Source organism: Podarcis pityusensis (genome assembly GCF_964106645.2).
Source record: "Podarcis pityusensis genome assembly, chromosome: 6".
NCBI classification, from domain to species: Eukaryota; Metazoa; Chordata; class Lepidosauria; order Squamata; family Lacertidae; genus Podarcis; species Podarcis pityusensis.
The window spans coordinates 22,208,610-22,233,700 of record NC_138030.1 but is presented as its reverse complement, the minus strand read 5'-3'; the positions used below and the strand labels follow the sequence as shown (position 1 = coordinate 22,233,700).

The 25,091-nt window shown below is 41.3% G+C and overlaps 2 protein-coding genes across 3 annotated transcripts in view; one reads left to right on the top strand and one right to left on the bottom strand.

Annotated features, from left to right (window-relative positions):
- Nucleotides 1-13,104, top strand: part of KCNS1 (potassium voltage-gated channel modifier subfamily S member 1) — a 71,869-nt gene extending 58,765 nt beyond the window's left edge. Inside the window, exon 5 of the transcript XR_013987929.1 lies at nt 11,210-13,104. The gene's annotated coding sequence lies outside the window, so the exon portion shown is untranslated. The remainder of the gene's footprint in view (nt 1-11,209) is intronic.
- The window catches only part of STK4 (serine/threonine kinase 4), a 59,881-nt gene continuing 36,826 nt past the window's right edge, over nt 2,037-25,091 (bottom strand). For both annotated transcript variants that reach the window (XM_081011336.1, XM_081011335.1), the window contains exon 11: nt 2,037-2,255. In XM_081011336.1, the coding sequence (XP_080867462.1) occupies nt 2,097-2,255 (159 nt within the window). In that variant the 3' untranslated portion in view covers nt 2,037-2,096. The remainder of the gene's footprint in view (nt 2,256-25,091) is intronic.

Sequence of the window (25,091 nt, the reverse complement as noted above, 5' to 3'; positions counted from 1 at the left end):
AAATAATTTTCAGGCCTTGAGCAGCAAGAATGGAAGTGTATCTGCACATTTCTTCCTTTATTCCAGTTTATCACGCTGCAACATCAAGAACTGTAGAGACTGGCTAGGATGCAACAGGCATGCCGTCTTCCAGCCACAAATGTGACATTTTAGCTACCCACTTCCTATGCACCCTCTGAGGAGCAATTTATGAGGCACAGGGGGGCTGCTGCTGGACTGGAAGACTTTTGTGCTCCTTTCATTCACATGCTGAAACAACAGGCCTTTTTATAGAGCTTGGTCATTGTGTTCTGATACTTGTGAAACCTGGGGAGGCCAATAACCACAGGCACATTCCATCGTAAATTTCTCTTGTGCAAATCCAACAGCAATGAGTGAGAATTGCACAGAGCATCAGACACACTCTCACACACTTTATTTTAGCAGGAGTCCTGCTGCTTAGAAATGAATGAAATTGCTTTATTAAGCTTGACACATCAAGCTTTTCCTAAAAGGGCATTTTGAAATTATTCTTTTGAGCCAACAGATTGTTATTTTAATCTTAACTGACGTCCTTAACCTTTCCAAATAAACAGAAAAACACATTCTAGTTTAAAATTTAAAACTAATATTGCAAGCCTCAAACAAATCAAGCTCAAAATAGCAAAGCCCATAAACATTCACAATTCCTTAAATATTTCAAACCTCTCATTATCTCAATAGAGTTCCTAATTTCCTGAGTTGCAAGTACTTTGACATTCCTCTGCTGCAAGGAATTCTGAAGAAATACAAAGTAGGATTCACGTTTTCTTGAGTGATGGGTTGGTTTCACATTAATATATTTTAAAAATACCAAGAAATCACTCAAATGTTATCAGCATTCACTCATAAAGTACACAGTGGAAAGGATATAAATATAAGCCTGAAATTCAATACTTTAAAAGGGGGAATTGTAAGGCATGGGACTTTTACAGGCTTTTGGAAGGGACAAAAAGAGTTTATATTCCTTTTCAAATGCTGGAGCAGGTTGCATATTTTTGCCAGTGAATCACTTTTCTTTTAAAAACCTATTTCCAGAGTACCATTAAACAGTAACAGGGGGAAGTTTAAAGAGGGGGCAGTTTAATACAAAGTGGTTGCTGCATAAAGGAGATACGGAAGTTAAGCTATGCATCTTTTATTGGGCCAAATTAGGTGAACAGACAAGTGTGCAAGGTTTCTGGTTTCACAAGCACTTAAGAGTTTCACAAAAAGAAGCATACGTTTGCATCCTTGCAGTCCAACCTAAGTGCATCCAACAAAAGACAACATTTTACCTACTTTGTTTTCTTCATGAACCAATGAGGCAGCCTTACACCACAGGATGGGATAAACCCACAAGGCAGAAAACAGGCCTGTGAGACTGACTGGCCATCTGAGCACCAACATTCTTTTAGTCTGTTTCCAACTGTTCCTCCAAAATATATAGACAGGCTCCAAAAGTAACAGGACTTCTCTGAAGCAACATGCGATCTATTCAGAACACATCTAACACTGAAACACAAGCATAATCTGTTCATGAGGACTCCACATAATGGCATTCCTGAGTTTGAAAAGGTGCTACAGTAAATGGAGGAAGCAGCCACTGGCTTGCTTTGCTTTGCTAACACATTGCCATTGTTTGCACACAACGCTAGGCCAGGCCATGGCTTAACACAAAGCAGGGATTTTGCTCCTCCCTGGTCCTGATGCTGTTGCACTGCACTGAGTTAAGCTGCGATTTGATTTAGTGTGTCTTCTGAACCTGGGCTCATGGCTTAGCTCTTTCCAAATCATAAATGCTAGGACAATCCTTGGTTACAGCATGTGGTTTGTCTGTAAGAGCTAAATCACAAGACTGGGTTCAGAGGACACACTAAGCCAAATCATGACTTTGCTCAGCGCAGCCCAGCAGATTGACCAGAGTAAGAACAAAGCCACCATCTCCTCTCTGGGAATTTGTTCATGCTAAGCTATGGTTTGGCTTAGTGTCACGTGAAAACCGGACCATTTAAAACAGAAATCCACCTACACAGTAGTCATAGAAACGCAGTTTATTGTTAGGGATGATGGATATCTATTCTACTGGCAGGCTTTCCTCAGAAGTTCTGCTGGCGTCTCTTCTTTGCTTCAATGGCATCAAGAATTGGCTGCCGTTTCGACTGATACCTTTGGCGAACTTCTTCTATCTCCTGCTCCATCATGGGGTCAAGCGCCCCGAGTCTTCTTTGAAGTTCTTCAACAGTCCAGTTTCTCAGCTGAAGAAAAACACAAAAGCAGTGAGCTTGCAACAGCAGAAAACTTGGAGCTTAACAAAGGGCCTGTGCTGGGAAATTATTGCTCAGAAAAAGCAGAGTAAATTTACTCTTAAAGTAATTTACTCTTAAAGTAAATTGTTACTTTAAGAGTAACAATTCTGAATCCCATTAAATTTACTGACAAAGGCTACAAACAAACTTTGGCTTAGATCCTGAGTTGCTTTTCCATTTCTGGTGAAAGGTAATTATAATTAATCCTTTCTCCTTGCAGTTGTTCCCTGCACCAACTTCCATGCTGTTCTGGAGAGTTGCCCCAACCCTCCTGAACTAGAAACAGTGTATCTTGAGAAGGATTCCTCTTAAGGGATGTCCCAAGCCTCGGACTCCAGAAACTCAAAGCTTTTTATGTAACGAAACAGATTCACAAACCTTTAAATACACAAAATACAGATAACACTGTGCTTCTACCTGACTTCAATGGACTGAGAAAAGGGAGTTTAAACCTTTAAAAAAGTAATGAATAAAGTATTTGAAGTAGGAAGGAAACCATTTGCAATATTATGTACAGTTACACATTTGCTGTAGAAGGGTGAACATTCTCAATTCAGCCACTGTAAGCCTGTTCCTTGAATATGGCTCCACCGCTCTCAGATGTTTGGTGTGTGTAGCCTGTGAAACAGCATTCTTTGCGGCAGCCCCATAAACTGTGGGACTCCCTCCCCAGAGGTGCATCTGACAGCTTTACTATACAGTTTTCGGCAAATGCTGAAGACACACCTCTTTACCTTGGGTTTTGACACGTGAGGTGTATATTTTTAAGAGTTTTATACGCCACCTTTCCTCCAAAGAGCTCAAGGCAGCGCACATGGTTCCCACCCACCCATTTATCCCCACAATCCTGCGAGGCACATGGAAGTGAGAGCGAATGGCCCCAAGTGAGCTCCACGCTTGAGTGGGGATTTAAATCCACTCTCCCTCACTCTAGTCTGAATCACCAGCAGCAATTTTTCATTAGCATTTCGTCAACAATAAATCTCACTTGACTCCATGTTGAGCACTGTCTTTGTATATATGGAGATTCACAGAATTGTAGAGTTGGAAAAGATCACATGGGTCATCTAGTCCAACCCCCTGCAATGCAGGAATCTTTTGCCCAATGTGGGTTGAGTCTCATGCTCCACCCACTTCCCACCACAAGTAATAATCAGCTGTGCCTTTTGCTACCAAGTAGTGGACATGTATGGAAGTGAGAGCTGGACCATAAAGAAGGCTGATCGCCAAAGAATTGATGCTTTTGAATTATGGTGCTGGAGAAGACTCTTGAGAGTCCCATGGACTGCAAGAAGATCAAACCTATCCATTCTGAAGGAAATCAGCCCTGAGTGCTCACTGGAAGGACAGATCGTGAAGCTGAGGCTCCAATACTTTGGCCACCTCATGAGAAGAGAAGACTCCCTGGAAAAGACCCTGATGTTGGGAAAGATGGAGGGCACAAGGAGAAGGGGACGACAGAGGACGAGATGGTTGGACGGTGTTCTCGAAGCTACAAACATGAGTCTGACCAAACTGCGGGAGGTAGTGGAAGACAGGAGTGCCTGGCGTGCTCTGGTCCATGGGGTCATGAAGAGTCGGACACGACTAAACAGCAACAAAGTGGACATCCACATAATTTGTTTGCCCAATTCAGTGTTCCCAATCTTCTGCTTTGATCAAAACCCCAGGGATTACTGGATTAGATGGCAGGGAATGAATACAATCTTTCATCACCAAACAAGCTGGTGGCTGAAACTATTAGACTCCAATGAGAGAGGTGGTGTTTCCTTTTAAGCAGTGCCTGGCCTTGTTCCAATTAGTTCAGACCAGAAATAAGACAGTACCAGTGCATGGCTTCTGGGCTGTATAATATCTAGCAGCCAGGAACCTTGTCTTAGTTAACACAGTGATGCAATGAGTTTCATCGCATCAGCATTGCAAAGTAGTATTGTGGATCATGCTCTAAATCCTCCTGGTTCTACTCCTGGTGCTCTCATACAGAAGACACTCCAAAGTTGTAAACAGTAATGAAGCATGACTTTGTGGAATTTCATTATCATCATTATTTGCAACGTAAGGTCTTCTCCCCTCCTCCACCACCAGCAACTGCTTTAAAGCTTTTCAATAATGCATAGAGTATTACTGAAAAAGGGAAATAAGTACTTTAGCAAGAGGGCACAGATTTTTGCCTATCTTGTAAGGAAGTTGTTCATTGGGGGGGGGAAGCACTTCCCCCATCAGATGCATTATGCATGCACATTAACACAGCTTTAGCTGACAGCCCTTTAAGTTGATGTATGGGACCTGCTACAATTCTATGCTAATTGTATAACATCTGTTTTAAAGAAGGTGATTGTTCAATGTTCAGCCCTCAGGAGCTGAAAGAATATAATAAAGTATAACAGTAAAGACAGAAAAAATTAATTCAGTGCTGAGGGTCTATATAAAGAGATCAGTCAGCCCTAACCATTAAATGACTACCAGATGTTTAACAGAATTTTCTTCAAGCCTTAGAGTTCTTCTGAATCTCTAAGAGGATGTCCTGAGTGTTTCAGGACATAGGACAAAGATTTCCAGTTTTTGTTTATTTTGCCAGAGGACTATTTTAAAGGAATCCTGTCTTGAGAGTTTTTACTGGTGGTATATGTATGGGAAGAAGCCTTCTTTGAATGTGTAAGGGCTCATATTTTGTAGAAGGCGCAAATTCTGGTTCCACCCCCAGGTCTCCCATTTATGCCAGTCCCACCCTGCTTCCTAGCCTTTGCATATTAAGCGTACAGGTTTGAAGAAGGATTCTAGTCATGTTGAGCTGAAGATACAGAGCTTTGCACTCAACATGTGACAGGTCAGGGGAGGAAGGGGCAGGGCGTGGAGACCTAGTGTGCTTTGCAGTTGAGTAGAATTTGATCCCATGTCCTCCTGTTCCAAGTTCAACACTCTAGCCAGTGCAGCACTCCGGCTCTCAGTGACAGGTAAGAGGAAAAAGGGAGACTATTTAACTGATTGCGTTGAACACAGATGTGTGTCAAAGGTTCCAAGTACAAGGAGCGAGGGAGATTTCACTCTCCACATTTTCACTGCACAACCAGCCCTTCTCTGTTTTAAGTATACCTTTTGTACCACTCCATACACCAAGAGTCACATTATTTAGGTTCTCAATGGTGTATATACCTTGAATACCTGATAAAATCAATGTCCTTCCCCAAACAATTCTGGATAGCTGCGAAGTTATCAGGTAGCTTTTTCACTACCCATGTTATTTCTGCACCAATACATAATCCATGCTATGCAGTAACTTTCCCACTGCCAACAAAGAAGCCAGCTCTACACGGACAACAAGTGTGATTGTTCTTCCAACAGTTACATGGCTTCTACTAGTGTTGGTTCTGCAGCAGGGGATACTGAACACACCGTCCTCCAGATGTTGCTGAACTACAACTCCCATCATCTCGGGTCAATGGTCATGCTAACTGGGGTTCATGGGAGTTGTAGTTTAGCAACATCTGGAAGGCCATGGATTCCCCACCCAGCATTTATGCACACACAGAAATTTAATAAAATAACAACCAACCCATTTTGTGTAAGAAAGATTATTCTTGTTTAGTCTATAATACAATGGTCATGAGAACAAGTGATATTACAATTGCCTGAGGAAAAAAATCTATGCATGTTTTATTGCCAAGTCAGCAGTTTTATAGTATACAAAATCATTTTTAAAGGATGCAATTTTATTATTCCAGGTAAAAAACTACATTGCACTTTGGAGCGAGATTTTAAATCCCATGTTAAAGAATGATAAAATATGGATTTGATACTTGGTTATATCATTTCAGAAGACAAGACAGACTCTTACAGCACTAACTGACATTAAACACAAAAAGTGAAATAATTCAGTATATAAATCCTCAAAATTAATACTTTATATAAATGCTCACACTGCTGCTTAAGTGGAGACAGACTGTCTACAGGCTCAGAAACGAGAGTGTGGCTATTGCAGTTAGCACCGTTCATGAATAAAGTTTAGATCAATTGAGTACGCCCTTGAAGCTTTTGGCAGTGATTGTGTGTCAAAAGTATCCAAAAATACACCGCAAGCTAAAGGGCAGGAGGTCCAATATCCTCTCCCTGTGTGTATTAAGGCACGTCTGCCAATTAGTACTTTTTAATAGATATGGAAAGACAAAATAAAAATAGGTTGGGAGGGCACAACCCTTCCTTATGTTAGCTATAGTGCCTGCATGAGAAGAGGGAATCTTACGCCTTTAGGATCTAAAGAATTACGATCTATCATCATAAGTGATCATAATTGTTTTTCTCCCCCTCCCAACCTTGGCATATTTATGCCCATCATACCTGCATGCTCCAATCTTAGGCTCCATGACTGTCAGATGGCTGCTGGTGGACAGTCATTTGGGAGGTGCATAAAGACCAGAGGTGCCCAAACTTTTTTCAAAGAGGGCCAGATTTGATGAAGTAAACATGCGTAAGGACCAACCAATATTATTGAGCTTTTTTTAGGATTGAAATTTGCCCCAAAGTTGTTGAAGTTTTTTTAAGGATTTTATCCCATGAGGTATACTATTGCCACGGAGGCCAGATTAAATCGACCGGCCGGGCAGGATTAGGAAATGGACTTTGGACACATGCCTGATATAGACCAACGAGTCCCTTAACAGCCCAGGAAAATGCATGCTAGAGGGGAGGTGAATAGGGCTTTTACATGCTACAGAGATACCCCTCTCACCTGTGTGAAGGGTAGCACTTCGCAATCTTGGAAATAGCACAGTTTTCCTGATAAGGGCGGTTATCCTGATACAAAAGGCAGCCCCATCCCACAATTCATCTCCACTGCATTCTGCGACAGGCTTATATCCCCACTATTTCACAGCGCGAAATAAATGAACCCATGAAAATCCTTTGAATTTCTGTGTGTACACTCTCTCTGTGTTATTTGTGCTATTTATTTGCATCTTGCCCTTCCTCCCAAAGGAGCCCAGGGCGACAAGGAAGCAGCGATAAAAACATCTTAAAAACCATTCCAGTACAGATGCAGACTAGGAAAGATCTCAAGTTAAAAGGCTTGTTGAAGGAGGAAGGTGCTCAAGTTAGGTGCCAAAAAGATAACAGAAATGGTGTTTGTCTAATATTCAAGGGGAGGGAATTCCAAAAGGTAGGAGCCATAACACTAAAGGTCTGGTTGCTGTGTATTTCACAGAATGGACCTTCTGATAAGATGGTAACTGCAGGAGGCCCTTGCCTGCAGAGCACAGTCAATAAATTAGTACATTAGGATATTATCTTTCAGGCGTTATGTGCATTCTGTTTGCAGATACTTCTTAGTACTGTGCTCAACACTGAACTGGTTCATTTCCTCTTGAGCTAGCTCTCCTCAACACTCTTGCGATCATCAATATTTGATCAACCCAACACCATATTGTTACTTTAATTTTTATAATTTCTTTGCTATTACCATATGTGCTCAAATGAAAACAACAACTGAGGTGAAGCCTGGAAGGTGGGGGGCAAGTGTCATTAAATAAAAGGTTTAAGAGCCCAGTTGGTCAAGTCAAGCAGGGAGTCTGAGAAATTGGATTCTAATGCATTTTAAGCAGTAATGTGGGCCATTAACAAGCCTCCACTTACACACATCAGTCTCAAAACAATCCATTTCTGCTTATTCTGCAGCCTATGTACAGAATGCTATAGAATTGCAGGGTAGGGCAATACAAACTTTGCATGCTTATGGACATCACTACACTCTTCCATAAGTTTGAAAAGAAGGGGGCAGGAGGACAATTGTGCAAGCATGCCTGCAGAGCAGTGCTTGAGTGTGGGTCCACAGATGCTGCTAGACTACAACTCCCATCGTCCCCAGCCAGCTTCGCTAATGGTCAGGGATGATTTGGGTTGTAGTACCATCATCATCTTCGGACCAAAGGCTGAAGAACACAGCCTTAGAGAACAAGGTGAAGTGCCATCTTGAATCCCCTTGGCCCAGAAGGGGAGTTCTACAGCATGTATTTTTATTTTTTATTTGAACCAAACACATAAGAAACATCCTTGAAACCTTGAGATTTTGACCCAGGTAGTCTATGTCAATTTTCTTTCTTGATTTAAAATAGTCTTTCATCTGTCACAATAACGTGCCAGTAGAACACTGAGCTTTACTGAATCTAAATGAAACTGGAACAGTGAAGGGGAATACATAACACAGCAAAGCAGACACATTAGTCACAGTTCATACTCTCAAGGGCACATTGCTCAACAACTTTATAGCACTGCGCCCCTCTTTTGACCTCTGGAGACCATTTTATAACAGCTACATGGTTGTTGCCGCAAGATGGAATGGGCAGATTTCAATTTCCAGGAAGAGACTTGCTATAATATAAGCCAAAGATAGGAAATAATTTCCCATTTCAGGGCCCTTAACTGCTCGGAAAAGGTTAACACATGCACAAAGTAATCCAATGCCTATGCATTTATGGGGCTTTGGTAAAGTAGCAGAGCAATGACCTGTGGCCAAGACAACTATAGCTGGAAAGAGAACATTTGCAGGCCTCTCCAGAACCAGGCTGAATGGCTCTGACATTTCCAAACATACCGTTTAAAATAAAGTTCTAAATCCTAGACTAAACATTGGCAAAGTCATTTGTTTACAACTTCATAGATAAGTCCATGGAGTGACCCAATAAGTCCAGAATGAAAAACTCTGGAATTCCTGGTGTATGTAAATAAAGACTGCACACCCCAACCCCCATGTGCATTGGTCTATCAGAAGCTAGAAAAGCTTCTTATTTTTATGTGTCTGTCTGGTACAGTCCTGTCAAGTGCCTTATGGGCAGAGAGAGATTAACCTAGCAGGTTAAATTATTTCAGCTGGGTGTGCAATGTGGCTGTTGTCTCCGGATAACAGGTCTGGGACAGTAGCAACCAAAGAGGAACAGACTCTCTCGGAAGGTTGGCTCCCCTTCACTTTCTAAGCAGATGTTGCATGGCTGCTTGTCATGGATGCTTTTTAGTCAAAAGGAGGTTAGACTAGACAACCCTCTATGACTCTTGACTGTGTAAACAAACCACACTTTGCCTGGTGGTGCCATTTAAAAGTGAAGCACTTGCTCTGTGCTCTTCTGAAGATAATGTTTGTGGCAGTTTTGTCTTCCCCCATTACTTTTAATTATATTGCCATGTGGGAAGTGATTGCACAGAGATGAAACTCCACAACGATCCCCATTATTCAGCACAGTGCATTTGTTTTACTTTTTGCTGGATGGGCTTTTTTCTGCTTGTTGCAGAGTGGAAATGCTGCTGTGCCCCTTTTTCAAGATGAAGGGACTCATTCATTCCCTACTTTTCACCAGTAATACTTCCATCACTTCACAGCACACATGCCCTTTTAAAATGGAGCAAATTATAGCAGGGAATCCTCCTTTTCCATGAAGCAGGCAGCACATAGTGCAGCAAGCACTGGATGGGCCTTGCAGGACTACATGATGTGGGAAAGCAGAAAAAGACTCATCTCAGACTGAAAGTCTTCGGAGCCACTGCAAGTCAGTTGCCAACTTTGGGCAAAGGCGGACCAGTAGCGTGGAACAGTGCAAAGCAGTGTCATATGCTCAGAAAATGCAGAACTATTTTTAATCATACAGTCCCAGACTTCTATTAAGTGAATGGTACACTTCGCATCATTTGGAATCTGGGATGACTAATTGTCCGTCATCCAGTCCAGAATGATTAATACTGAAGTGCTTTATCTCAAACAGAAAGAGGGTACTTTGATTCTCTTCAAAATTTAATAGAAGTCTTCTCATCTAATTCAAAACCTTTGTGCATGATGTCTGTTGAGTAAGAAATGAGATTTTCAGATTCATGACATTATTCATATTTTACATGTAGGTTACATGATTCAAGGGCAACAAAACAGATGTACGTGCAACAGAGTAAGAGTGCACAAACACAAATGTTTTACTTTCTATAGTCAAATATATGAGAGCAGAAAATCACCAAAGTGACTTGCAAGGTTGCCAATTCCACAGGGCTCTTACTTGTGGAATACATTTTTTAAAGGCTTGCTGCAAAAAATGAATACACATATCCCACCTTTCCTGCAGGGAGTTCAAGGCAGCATACATAACTCTCCCTGCTTCCCTTTAACTGCTCAGTTGACAGGGGAACAGCTTAGAGTGGAGAAATGGAGGTTGGACTGCAGACAAAAGTTATTTTTATGGAGCCTCACTCAGTTGATCACTGGGCCACATAAGATTAAGCAGTGGGACAGAATCTGCACAAACTGCAGTCATAATATGCACATTCCCAAAAGCCTACTGGGGATTATGCATATTGGCTGGGAAACACACACAATTCCCTCTTAACAGTTGGATTATGAGCACATTCTCCATGAGGTCTGGTGAAGGTGCACAATGTGCTGTTATGCATATTAACCACTCAATTTACATTCCACCTAACAGAATGATATAGACAGATTACGAAATCTGTGCAGGTAGGAGGAAAAAGCAGTAGCCAATCCACTTTACCTGACATCAAAGTTGGCAATGGTAGGGAAATGCAACTGTTAACAGGAAATATGTTGTACTTATTATAAAACACTGTATTTCTTTTTTTATGCTTAATTTGCTGCAATCATTGGCAAGAGCTTTTTAATGCTTATGTACCCATCTAAATTCTGTAGGGAACCTCAAGTCAGCTTTGATTTGTGTATCAGTGGGAAAACTGATTATTTGCTTGCGTCACGGAAGCAGCAGAGATATGGATCAGGAAGGAATCTTTCGAATTACCTAACTCTCTTCTTTCATCAAATGCTAGCAGCATAGCCTCTTGACGTATCTGATAATACAGTTTACACATTATGTACCACAACTAGGAGTTGCGGAACTAACCAGTTCTTTTTTGTCTGCCTTTTTTAGAGTGGTATACTGAGGAAAACCAGCACCACTTTGAGAACGCTCAGACAACTCATTTATTGAAGCTGTGTCACCCAGAAATAAAAGAAGCTTAAATCAAAATGGCTCTGTTGAGAATCCAGGCATAAACATCTAAAGCAGCATTGTTTACAACGGTACTTTGTGAGGTTCCCTAGGGGATGGGCTATGAGGTTGGAGCAGGTGGCGCTGTTAAGACAAAATGAAGTATAAGTGGCAACCAAAGGAAATATAGAAGGAAGGAATCAGGCATAAAATAAAAGTATGAGAATCACAAAAACATTAAAGAAAAAAGGAGTGTTTAAAGTATCACCAATTTTGTCAAGCAGAATCAGAGAGATGTCTTGTTCTCATTTTCCCTTTGAAGCCTTAAGAATGCCCCCAGCTTAACATTTCCGACTCAAAGCAAGCTCACAGCAAAGCAATTTTGGACAAGGATAACACTTCTTTCTCCAGATCTGTGTGTCTGTCCCATTGCTTCTACTGAAGAACGTACAGCAGAGTTCTCCAGGCACCAGTCTTCTCTGATGCTTTGAATTTGAAGGGTAAATGCAGAATACATGTACCCTCACTTTTACTGCTCCCTCTGAACAAGAGGTGATGGGAAGTAGGCGAGCCATGACTTCACCAGAGATCTGGCACTGTGCATGGTGACTGATGCATCAGGCAAGGTGCACACAGTTAAGTTACAGTGAGAAGGAAGCTTGCCCACATCAGAATGCACACTACTTGGTTGGATAAGGCAGTGACCTGGGACTCCACAACAGGGACTGGCCTTCAGGGTCCACACCTTCAGCAAGCAGTTTTGAAAGTATGCAGCATTATATAAAAATCAACACCCCAGTATGTCCAAGTCTCCTCTCCACAACAATCAATACAGAGCAAGTAGCAATAAGACGCCAGATTTGACCCTGGAAGTGGTTATATTTCAGTTTCTGGCAGTATTGACCCTGGAAGTAGTTGTATTTCAGTTTCTGGCAGTATAAATAGTATGCTGAGTGCTTGGGCATCCCCATGGGGTGGAAGGTATTCTGGTTACAAGATTACGAACACCTCTGCTTCAATAACCTTAGCTAAGAGAGAGCTCTGTAATCAATACATTTAAGTTCTCTTTCAAATAAAAGATGCATGAGCTTCCACTTTCCACTAGCTATGCTGGCCGAGAACAGGCATGCCTCTCCCAGGCTCCTCACTACAGTTCACCTCCTTCCTCTTGTCCCCTTTCATAGCAACCCCAGTCTTGTTCTAGCCCTTGACGTTTCATAGCAATTGGATTTTGGAATCATAGCACTGTAGAGCTGGAAGGGGCGACAAGGATTATCTAGCCTAACCTCCTACAATGCAGGAATCTTTCGCTTGAACCCATTACCCTGAGATTAAGTCTCCTATTCTACCAGCTGAGCTATCCTGTTCTCATCCCAGTCCCTCTTCCCACAGTCACCATCACTTATAAGAAAAAATATATATATTTAAGATGGCATTGATTTTCTTAGCATCCAAGTTGTTTCTATAGGCCTATACCACCTACTTATTCTGTAGGACTTAGCAACCATTCTAGAACAATGGCTTTCAAATAACTTTCCATGGAACAAAAGTTAATCTGGTGTTAAGCTAAGTTCTGTAACAGAATGAAAGATGACTGAGAAGCAGCTTTGCCTGCTATAATGATGGTCCTCCGCCATCTTTCTTGCATGACCAGGTAAGAGTCACAGGTTCTTCATCCTGTTCTCAATTCTGACTCCCATCTATGGAATGCTCACCTGGGATCATTTGCACAAGAAGTGATATATGTCATGTAAACAGGCTGAATTGTGTTTTGTTGAACTTTATTGTTTAATTGTTATTTTATATATTTATCATTTATATAATCTTATTGTTTACACTGCCTTGAGCCCCCCCACCCCCCGAGGGGCAACATAAAAATGTTCTCACTTTCTAACTTTCAGAGGCAGACAAAGAAGTCAACACTTTTTCAAGATAAGCAAAGCTATTAAAAGATACTGAAACAGCAAACACCAGGTCTCAGAAGTTTGATATATACTTTTGTGTATAATTTTTCATGGGTTGTGGGGAGAGAAGTATAAAGCTATGTGAATGGCTGTGAGGAAATTCCTGTAAATTTACAACACAGATTTTATTAATCTTTCAGAGGAAGCGAAAAATAAAAACCTTAGAACAAGCTTCTGCTTTTAATGCAACTTAATTATTTAGGTTCACTGTGGGCTACAGCATGCAACACAATTCTTAACAGCTTGCATGTTGGATTTTGGTTCAGGATGTTCAAAAGTGGTGGAGGGGAACCATTTTGCTCTAAACCACAGCTCCCTTAACAAGGAATAAGAGACACACTTAAGAAGACCCAGGGGACTTTTACACATTAGCAAAACAGGATGGGAACAGGTTTAGGATCTGTTCAGCTGAACTCATAATATGCATTACCTAATATGGTTGAGAGTGGGTGGCAGTTCTCATAGAAAACAAAAAGTCTACCAAACCAGGAATGTACACATGGTACCCTAGAGGCAGCTCAACTGTTCTGATGTCTTCCTGCTACTTAAATAAAGGGAGGGATCTCAAGTGTGTGACGTATATACTGGGGCAGAGGGGAGGACTCTGAGTACTCCCTACAAAGGCCTTTTCCTGGTGGGCAACAAGGGAGAGCCCTCCTTGCACACAGCATATTTCTTACTGGGTGTCAGGGGAGGGGGACAGATACACACAGCACAAGTATGCAATTTGCTATTGCAAATGCATTTTCTCTTACTGATCAATTTCTCCCCCTCTCTCCAACAGAGAAGGTCATTTAGCACAGATATTAAGGCTGTGCTCAGAAAAGCTGAGAGTTGTTCGGAGACCCTTAGTCCCCTCACAGTTACAATACTCAGAGAGGTTGAGCAATCAATCCCTCTTCCCAGGCAATTCTGGGAATTGTAGCTCTGTGAGGGGAATAGGGGTCTATAGGGGTCTCCTAACACCTCAGCACCCGTAACAAGCCACAGTCCCCAGGGTTCTTTAGGGGAAGCCATGACTGTTTGAAGTGATGTCCTGCTGCCTTAAAAGGGGAGCTGGCTTCTGGCCCCAAGCCAATTGGCAGACCAGCTCTGTGTTATGAAGATGTCTGCAAATGGGACATGAAAGCTGGCAACATCAACCCCACCCGGTGGGAATCTCTTGCAGATAATCACATTGCCTGGAGACAGACAGTCAAATCATGTACCCACAGCAGTGACCAGAAGAGAAATGACCATTAGGAAGGAGCACAGGGAGAAGAAACGTCCACCGGTGCATCTGTAGCAGAGCAGCTGGATGTCTTCATCTGCCCCAGCAACAACAAAGCATGTCTCTCCCGCATTGGTCTCTACAGCCACAGTAGTTGCTGCAACCTGCCAATAGTCTGGCCTCACCCCCAAGGGCGCACTCCTCCATTGTCTTCCGAGACAGACAGATGCCAACCAGATGGGGCCCCAACATTAAACTGAAATCAGCAATGTGCCTAAACTCTCTTTTAGAACCCAGTTTTTAATCCAGATTGCTGATGGTTTATGTAAAAACAATCAGCCAACAGAAGTGGGTAGAACAGGATAGAAAGAATTCACACATAAGGAAAGGACTTGCATAGTCCCACAACACACTCCTGAACCCTAGCTTCAGTTGCAAGTCTCAGATGGGTTCAAATAGGGTTGGCACACGCCTGGCATTTCCCAGACGTATCCGGTATACTGCCGGTAGCAGTGTCAGGGCAGAAATTGGCAAAATGTCCCGGATTTTCACTGTTTCAAATATGGCAACTCTAGTAAGCAAAACCAACATTTTATAAACAGTATATAAAATAACTATAATGCCAGCTATTATGTAGTTACCATGAAGTAGCTTTTAACAATACAAATGCTTGTTTTGGTCTCTTTACTTTGTTTTAATTTTAGAGTTTTTCTCAATACTTCCTGAGAAGCGTTGTAAATAAGCACTAGTTTATGTTTGGAGCAACTAACTAAAGTGATACAGGTTTTCTGGCAACCATGGTTGACAGTATTCATTAGATACTTATAAGCACTTTAAATGTTTCATGCGGAGGAGCAATCAACCTTTATCTTTTTATGCTGGCCATTTTAAAGGTGCGCTTTGGAAGCCAATAAAGATTCCTCAATTAGAAAACTAACTTAAAAGCTATAAACATAATCAACCATGCCAAGCATATCCGGCAATTCTGTATAAATGTGACATAATTCAGCATGTGAATTGAAACAATTCAACAGCCTGAGAACCCCCATATTGCATGTTTCTAGCCCTTGCAGCTGCAGTAGTTCATTTGAATCTGTGTGCTTCCTAGTGGAATCCCAGGTTATGTCTAGCAAGTTACACTGCCATGTGCCAAGCAATTCAGAATGCAAAACAAACAACTATATGCAAGTCTAATTTATGCAAGGATGGGGAGGCAGAATTGCCTCGTGCCTGTTATTTAACCCTCCCCACCTATTTTAACCTCACTGGAGGGTTCCTGAAGCTGAGGAAGATCCTGAAGCTGAGGCTCCAATACTTTGGCCACCTCATGAGAAGAGAAGACTCCCTGGGAAAGACCCTGATGTTGGGAAAGATTGAGGGCAGATGGAGAAGGGGATGACAGAGGACGAGATGGCTGGACAGTGTTCTCGAAGCTACCAGCATGAGTTTGACCAAACTGCGGGAGGCAGTGAAAGACAGGAGTGCCTGGCGTGCTCTAGTCCATGGGGTCACGAAGAGTCGGAAACGACTAAGCGACTAAACAACAACAAACAACCTATTTTAACAGAATTGAGCTTATGATTCCTATGGATAAGTCAATGAAAGTGATGTAACCCATTGCACATCCATCAGACAAAGTGGTCCATAAATATTTTAAAAAGCTTACTTCAAGCTGACAATAGTTTATCTGGCAAAAAATAGAGTGCCCCCTGCAATGCACTTGCTCCAATTGTTGGGAGAGTTTCAGGCTCCCTAGAGAAAATTTGAAGAATCCTTTCCGTCATCCCAAATTTCTTCACCAATGAATAGACTGGATCATTTTCAATACAACTATGGATCTAGTTTTAAGCACTGTTAAAGGAATCAATGAGCTTGGCTGCTATTCCTTCCAGTCCTACTCTTAAGCCCACTGCTTCATTCATTCAGCATGAACTAACAGTATAAAGGTAAAAGTAAAGGACTCCTGGAACAATTAAGTTCAGTTGAAGGCAACTATGGGGTGCGGTGCTCACCTCGCTTTTAGGCTGAGGGACCCAGTGTTTGTCCACAGTTTTCTGGATCATGTGGCCAGCATGACTAAACCGCTTCTGGCGCAATGGAACATCGTGACGTAAGCCAGAATGCATGGAAACGCCGTTTACCTTCCCGCTACAGCGGTACCTATTCAACTACTTGCACTGGTGTGCTTTCAAACTGCTAGGTTGGCAGGAGCTGGGACAGAGCAACGGGAGCTCACTCCGTCACAGGGATTCGAATCGCCGACCTTCTGATCAGCAAGCCCAAGAGGCTCAGTGGTTTAGACCACAGCGCCACCCTTGTGTCTCTTTTTACTAACAGTATGGGCTCCAATCAGCATTCTGAGCTGAAGTTTCTCAGGTTATTTGTTTTCCGGCTCCCCTGAAAAGCTGGAAAAGATTTGGCTACCCATGATAACAGTAGAAAATGTAGGCCATTAACACGTTAAGTAGGCCCTGCTCCATCACTAAGAAGTTACACTCTTATCTAAGGGCTTTTTGAGGTATGTTGGGTTCTCAGGTGGCCAACCTATGACACATCTGAACAGGAGCAGGAAGGGCCAGAGGCTTGAGCTATGGGATAAAACCAGATCTACATCCCTGCCTCCTCCAGTGCTGCCTGTGCCACAGCTTAGTAAGTTAGAAGAAAATCTACCAAGATCATTTGGGGAGCTGGGGAAGAACTGCCCATGTACTGTACTTTGCACTATTTGCCAAAAGGATCAGCCACCAATGTTTTAAGTAAGGATGTCCAAACAGTCTAATACCATCCTGTATCGTTTTCGTTGGCACTCAGTTATAGGTTTGTTCCTCCTGTTCTATGAGGATTTTTTTTAAGAGAAATTTCTTATGTAAATTGTATAGATTATATGCATCCCCCAATACCTACTTTTCAATGTGCATTTATATTTTTGTACATACTTTTTGCACACTAAAACTAAATTGCAAAACCTAGAAAAGAGCACAATCCAATTGAGAACTGTGTACCAATCTGCAAGCATTTTCAGGACCATCAAATTAGGTCAATCAGCTGAAAAAAAGACAGGAATGAACAAATCCTTCCTCCATTTCTAGTCCTGTGTGTGCATAATAAATTCACACAGGCTGCTGCTACTAACATGCATTTTCACCTTGAATGTAAGCCTGAATGGAAATGCCCTCAACTACACACCTCTGGCAAGAACAGCCATTTCCCACATCCGCACTTCAGCTACCAGCACTATCCCTCAACCTCTGGGCCAAGGAAGTTAACTCTTCACAGGCTGATCCAGCAGCAGCAATGAGCCACGGAAATGAGGTTAAATGGAAGTGGGGAGTGTTTGCATTCAACCTGTTAGCAGAGCTGGGATTTGCTTGGCACCCACTGCATTTTCAGAAGGAGACATGTTGCTTAGAAAAATGGGAGAGCAAAATTAAATACAATGGAAATGAAAAATATTTTGATGCCTCATCATAGTTTTATGCTTTCATCCTCTTTGCTTTTTGCAGAGAAACACGGTGGGCATTATTAGGCTTGTGACAGACTCCTGAAAGAGGGTAACACCACAGGAATTGTGGTACCTGGATTAAAGAGATTTGTATATTTATCCGTGTGGTTTAGAGAACACTGTCTAGATGATTATGCAAATAGGACACCGACACTGAGAGCGTAGGTAGGAACTATATAATGGGAGAAAGGCTTGTTGTTCTCCATCAGCGACAGCAGCATCCCTGACTACTTCTGAAGAATTCTACTTCAATAGCGCTTAAATCCCTTAGGAGTTCTTCAATGCATTCCCATATAAGAGTTGGCAGCAATGAATAGGTATTTACACGTAAAATGTGAGTTAAATTCAACCCAGAGTGAATGATTAAAAATTGCAGTACATTTTGAAATAGCTTCAGATCAGAACACAGTTGTCCAGGACTTTATAACTTCTGCATGAAAAATGTTAAGCCTGCAATCCAGGCAATCAAATTCTGCACCAAGGAAAGGGGGATTCTGCACCCTGCCATTAAAAACAAATACTATTAAAACAAATTTAATTAAAAAATAATTAGTAAACACATCAGCAGTAATTGGCAGATAAAACTACACTGAGAGAAAGAGAGCTTAAAACACTTTCCCTGCATTCAAAACATCAGCTCACAGCACTGCCGATGAATATAGCCAACTCACGCAAATCCTGGCTTAATAAGCCTTTGGTCCAAGGATTTGGTCCAAGCATGGCCTTAATACCCACCACAGTCATACGGGCATTTTAACAACAATGTTTTTACCTGACAACTATAGGCAGCCTGGTGCTCTCCAGACATTTTAGTCTACGACTTCCCTCAGTCCCGTGCTGATTTTTATTCAGCTCTATTTTTAGCATATTCTAATTGAGATAATGGCCAATTTGTTGGGAGAATTGTAAAATGGTGTTGTTTGTACACTGAATTGTACAAACAACATTTAATAAAATTAACACGGTGCTCTTCAAACATTTCTGGGCTCCAGCTCCCCTCATTCCTGACAGCTGACCACAGTGGCTAGGGCTGATGGGAGTTGGACTGCAACAAGAGCTGGAGCAGGGTTTCTAGCTGTTTTTAGACTACAACTCCCATTATCCCTGACCCGACCACTGGTTCTGGTAGCTAGGGATGATGGGATTTGTAGTCCCAACAGCAGCTGGAGATCCAAGTTTGGGAAACCCTGGTCGGGAAGGTACCATATTGCCTACCACTGAAATAAATGGGATTGTGTGTCTGAACCAAGCCACTTAATTCTGGGCTATCCACATTTTAATGCAATTCATATTAAGTTTACCCTGGTTAGTCATTACACCACTGACCCATTTTTGGATGTAACTGGGAACTCCGGCTTAAAAACAATTCAGGGTCATCACAACAAAGCTGGCATGCATGGGAAGGGAAAAGAATGCAGCCACAACACTCACTCCTGGCTTCATAACTCATGGTTTATGAAGCAGGGGATATACATCCAAACCAGTCAAATAAAGGGCTAATGTGCCAGGCACCTCTGACAACTTAAATTCTATGCAGACTTGATTGAAAGGAAGGAAATGTCAAGGTGTCTCAACTGTCTTCCTCCACACAGCCGTCAGTTACAAACATTTCATCTCCTAAATCTTTAAAGGACATCAAAAGGCTCTGATGTCTTAATCCAATAATACACAAAGGACAAGGCATCTCTCCCCCCCCCCCCCCCACTTCCCTATAACTGAATTACAAGACAAGTGAAGGTCAATTTCTCTGAACCAACACAAAGAAACAGAAACACACACACACCTTTCTGCAGGCAGATATTTATTTGCTGGAGATGATGCTTAAAAGTGCTTACACCATGGCAGACCTCTGCAGTTTTATGACAATATATTTTCTCCTTAAAAATTATTACTCTTTTCCCTATTTTAGCAAGCAGGACACTTAAAAGCCCGACAGAGCAATAAATCAACTTTCTATGCTTGAAGGTCACACATGTATAAAACGCACAAAGAAAGAGTTTTAGGCATATTTTTCTTTCAAAGCACAGCATTTGAGCATAGCACTCTGCTTATTTAGTTCAAAAGAAAAAGCATCAAAAGCAGTCCATGCAGCATATTTGCATCTGAGAAAGGAGACCAGCATGTAAAATAATGCAAAAATACAAATAAAAATTAATAGGGCTGGTCCAAAATACAGCAGGGTCCTCTTAGTAGTTCCAGTGCCTTCAGAAACTCAGGACCAGCCAGAGAGGTTTCTGTAGCACTTTCATTACACAATTTTTATTGTAAGCTGAAGATGCAGCTCTTTACCCTTTGACATTTGAGATATGTATTTTTAGGACTAGACCTACTCTTGCGATTCCAATTTGTTTTAAACTGGTTTTTTATGTTTTATTTTAGATTGTTGTGACCCACCTTGGGGTGAAAGGCGAGTAATAATAATCATCATCAAGTGATGTTGAAACATACATTTTTAACAGAGAAGTCGACAAAGTGCTATTCACAAACCACTTAACTGATATAATGCTGAAAACATTGTATTTCTTCTAAAGCAGAGATGGGGAACCTATTGCCCCCCCAAGGTGTTTTTGAACTACAACTCCCATTATCCTGTTAGCATAGCCAATGGTGTCAGGGACAATGGGATTTGTAGCTGAGCAAGGAACTGGAGGGCAATGGCTTGTCCATCCCTGTTCTACAGGACTCACAACTGATGAGAAACCATGTAATACTGATTTACTGACTCATCAACTATGTTGAGCTTTTGAGAGCCTATGAATCAATCCTCTTCAGGAGGGGGAAAAAAGAAAAGAAAAGCACCAGACTCATGGGATGACTTTACTGAATTTGATTACATTAATTTGTTCAAAGATTTGGCACTCATTAACAATTGTGTGCAAGGCAGACAACAAAAGAGAAGCCAGACCCTTTTGAACAAATAAGAACTAAGAAAGGATTAATGAAGCCTTAGATTAGACTGAACACATTTGTTCGGAGTATGTCCAAAATGATAATGTCTTCATTTGCTCCTTGTCTTGGCACTTTTCGCTCTAACATTCAGCCCTCATTACAGTGTTTTGTCTGTTAACTTATAGTTTCTCTTCTATGAAATTTCAGTTTGAGCATTTTCCTACATGCCACCAGCTCTACAAGCACAAACAAGCATAATCTTTTGCACCCGCATCGTGACGGCTGCAGCTCCCCATAGTGCTGACAGGCTCTGCATGAGACAAAGCACATGCTTTGACTGCACAATGTCTCAGGTTTAACCCATGACATCTCGAGTCAACATGGAATCAGGTAGAAGATGATGGGAAAGATCCCTGCCTGAGCCCTTGGAAAGCTTCTACATGTAAGAGTAGAGAATTCTGGGATAGGTGGACAAATAGTCTGAAGTGGTATCAGGCAGCTTCCTGGGTACCTAAGGAAAGTACATAGGTCTACTCACCCGAACATTTAAAGTTATGGCTTACTGGTATTGCATATTATTGCATTCTGGGAATGCCCAGCTAGCTTTTATCCTGACAGTGGTTCCAGAAATAGGTCTAACTCACAATCATGGTCCAGAACACAAGATGAAGTGATGCTCTTCTAGGCCTCTTATGAGATCAACTTATTTTTAATGGAGAGCCAATGCAGGAACGGTCAAGTGTTGTCTCTCACTCCAACTGGCCTCGCAAGTTGTTGTGACGAACAATATACTATAATGCACACTACCGAGGTTCCTTAGAAGAAAAAGCGGCATTCAAATATGGTGAGTTTGAATCCCCCCAAAATGAGTTTTTACATTTAATTTTTGTTTAGCAAAACCAATGATTGATTGGGAAGGAAAACAAAAAGCAAACTCAGTGGTTCATTGCTTTGTGCTTGGAATGTTTGCTGTTGTATCCCCTCAGAACAAAATCCCAAAGTTCCATCTTGCTTCAATGGCACTGCTACTCAATAATGGCATTTAATTGGAAGCCAGGCTCACCAAGGTCAAGTCGGAGCCCTGAACCACTGTCAGACCTTGCAACCATATCTCCCACACACTACCCAGGCCTATTTCTCTATCTCACAAGCAGCAAGTGATTCTTTGACCCCTCCATCCAATTCACTCTCATTTCCATCAAAACTGCAGGAGAATATATTGGACTGATGATCCCACTGAGCTAAAGGATGTGCTGTGTAAGCTTGGGGTTACCGAATTCAGCTTATCAGTCTACACAGGGAGAACAGAATGTTCTTAATATAACAGTCTCTCAGTTTATTCTTTTAGAATCCTGCACGCAACTTTGTTTTAAAGAGTCTTCATAATCCTAAAACTGCTGAACACTACAAAACTATACCATCAGTAGCAACAATAAAGGCATAAAACTTTTACAAATCTGATCAGTGTCACGTTTATGAAGAGAAAAACTTTTGACTGATGAGTCTGTCTTATGAACTGGGATTTTTATGCCTAGTTAAGGAAGGGGATGGAAGGGGAAAATAATCATCCTTGGCAGTAGGTACTGAAAACAATTCAAGCCCTAAGCTACCTGACTTTTTCCAATTTCAAACACTGGCAGAAAGCATTTTCTAAATCTAAAAGTGATGTGCCCCCATTGTGGGTTGCAATGGAGCCCGGCGTTTCTGTGGTACATACATATATGAGGAACCTGATGTATATCAGAGATGCAGTTTGAAGCAGTTGTGTGTCTGCAGCTGGGATTCAGCAACAAGCAAAATAACATCTTCTCTCAAAAGAAGAACTAGAGTTGGCGTGGAGGACAATATTACCTTATGAAGAACTAATCATGCCAAAGCAGCGTTTGTAATCTTAATTCATTACTTTCCAATCCTATACAAGCCGCTTGAGTTTAATGGAAGTGCATACAGGATTGACAGCTTGGATAAACCACGTTTCCAAGCCCTATATTTTTTTAGCTCTGGTGTAATCTCAAAAACTGAAAGTTTTATTTCAGTGCCAAAAATTCCTTATCCCCTGTTATGATCAGCAGATGCAGAAAAATGCAAAGGTCAAAGCAAAGATATACAAATTGCATAATTTAAAGGGATAGCAGAAATCTGCTTTTCTTGGCATACAGTTAGAACTGCCTTGGTGCGGAATTTTGATCTTTTTATTCCTGTTAGCACAGCCTTGATTCCGCATAGATGGGACTGCAACAATCTAGCTGAAGTGAAGAGCTGTCAATAGCTGTGTTCACATGTCACAGTAAACCAATGATGTAACATCCGTATGAGCACCAAACCACAATTCTGGCTTAGAATTATGTTCAAATTGAAGACGATGGATTTCTTTTGCTCCAAACCACCATTTGAAGCAAAAGGTTGTTCTTGGTTTATCAATCATGGCTCATTCCATTGGTGAAAAACCACCATGATCTCCTGTTTGGATTTAATGCTAAGCCATGAGTCCTAGTTTGTTGCTTCTGCTCATGCAAAGGAAGCAGCAAACTGTTCACCAACAGAACAAGTACATTACTAAGTGACTTTAAAATAGCACTACACTGGATACAATCCTATTTCAGCACAATGCATTTTCATCTAAGTTTTGATTTAGAACTACCTTCACGAGGAAGACTAATATTAGTTAAAGGATCCATCCTATCTCAAGCTTCCTGTTTCTCAAATTTCAGTATTATGCAGGAAGACAAAACTCCTCAGTTATGGATGCATCATAGCGTACTCATTTTTAAAAGCTGTCCCACTGATAAACAGGATAATCTAACACAAACTATACTCCAGACACATCTATCTATTCACCTCTAGTTTAAAATACGAAGCTACCATGCAAAGTTATTAATAAAAATGCACACGATAGTGAAGCTTTTATATAGTGTCTAAACAGAGATAACCAAATGCAAATATAGCAGGTGTCTAAACTATGTTTTTTCTCCCTATAATCTGCCAGTGAGAAATGTTGGGACAGAAATTCCTTTAGATATTGTACAGTGAAAGCGCTGGTTTTTTAGTTATAAAACACCTAGTATACTAAAAGGAATGCTTCACTTTTGTGTATGCATCTATCTGCTAGCAGAATTCTTTACATGTGAATCTCTCAATAGTAAACCCTCCAGTGTGAGCTGCTGTTTAGCTTATGGCAAAAGTTGAATGCCTCTTCAAACAGCCTTCTGGGGTGGGGTGATGTTATGAGGCCAGTCACTAATGGGGTCTTGCTTGCTGTATTATTAGAACTGTGGCCAATGCACTTCTATTTGATAATATTGAAAGCTTTCATACAGTAATGGTTTTATGAACCCCATCTATTGTGTGTTTTAAATTGCAAGCTGTCATGGTTAATGAAGAGCAAGCTACAAACAGAAGGAAATTTAGTTCCGGAGTAACAACATGAGAAGCGCCATGGTGAGTTCGGCCAAACTCTGTGCTAATATAAAACTCGTCGTTTATAAAGCATAAACTGAGCCACTATGTGAATCCCGCTGCCCATCAGGCAATGGCTTTTTCCACCTGCCTCCACCCACCCTGCAGCCTTAGGAGCCTTGCCCAAACTATGATTTTAGGAACATCAGAAGCAGCTGGGAAGAGAGGAGTTCATGGACATTTTTAAAAATAGTAATTTGACAAGTTGTACCGGTATGTCTTTGCTTCTCAAGTTGTATTGTGTTATTTTTCTGCCATGTGACTTGCTATTTTTATTGATTATAGTTTAGAAATTATTTATTGCAGTTGTTAAGAGTGAATTTCTGTTTAGTTATCATTTGCTTATTTTTAGTTTTAATGTGTACTATTATATTCTAATGGATTGCTGAATATTACTTTATTTTATGTACCGTAAGTTGTTTCTTTTAAAGTTATGTTACCATTATGACATTTTTGGTTTGGATCATATTGATCTTTCTCGTTTTTTCAGCTTGTAAACCACCTTGTGTGTAGTAATATAAAAAGGTAGTATATAAATTAAACGTGGAATGAAATAAATGCTACTGATTTGGCCGTGAAGACCCTTTGCCTGTGGAAAAGTCTTGTTTCTATGTTGCCCGAACTTTAGATGGAGCTAATCACCAAACAAGGATTGACAAGAGTTAGAGAAGGAATACGTTATCAGCTCTAAGCTACCGACATGCCGTCCAACATTAGAGTTCGGAAGAGAAAAAATACAACTATTTGAGGAAAGGGAGAGATGATACTGACTTGTTCAGAAGACAAATGACGCCAGCACAA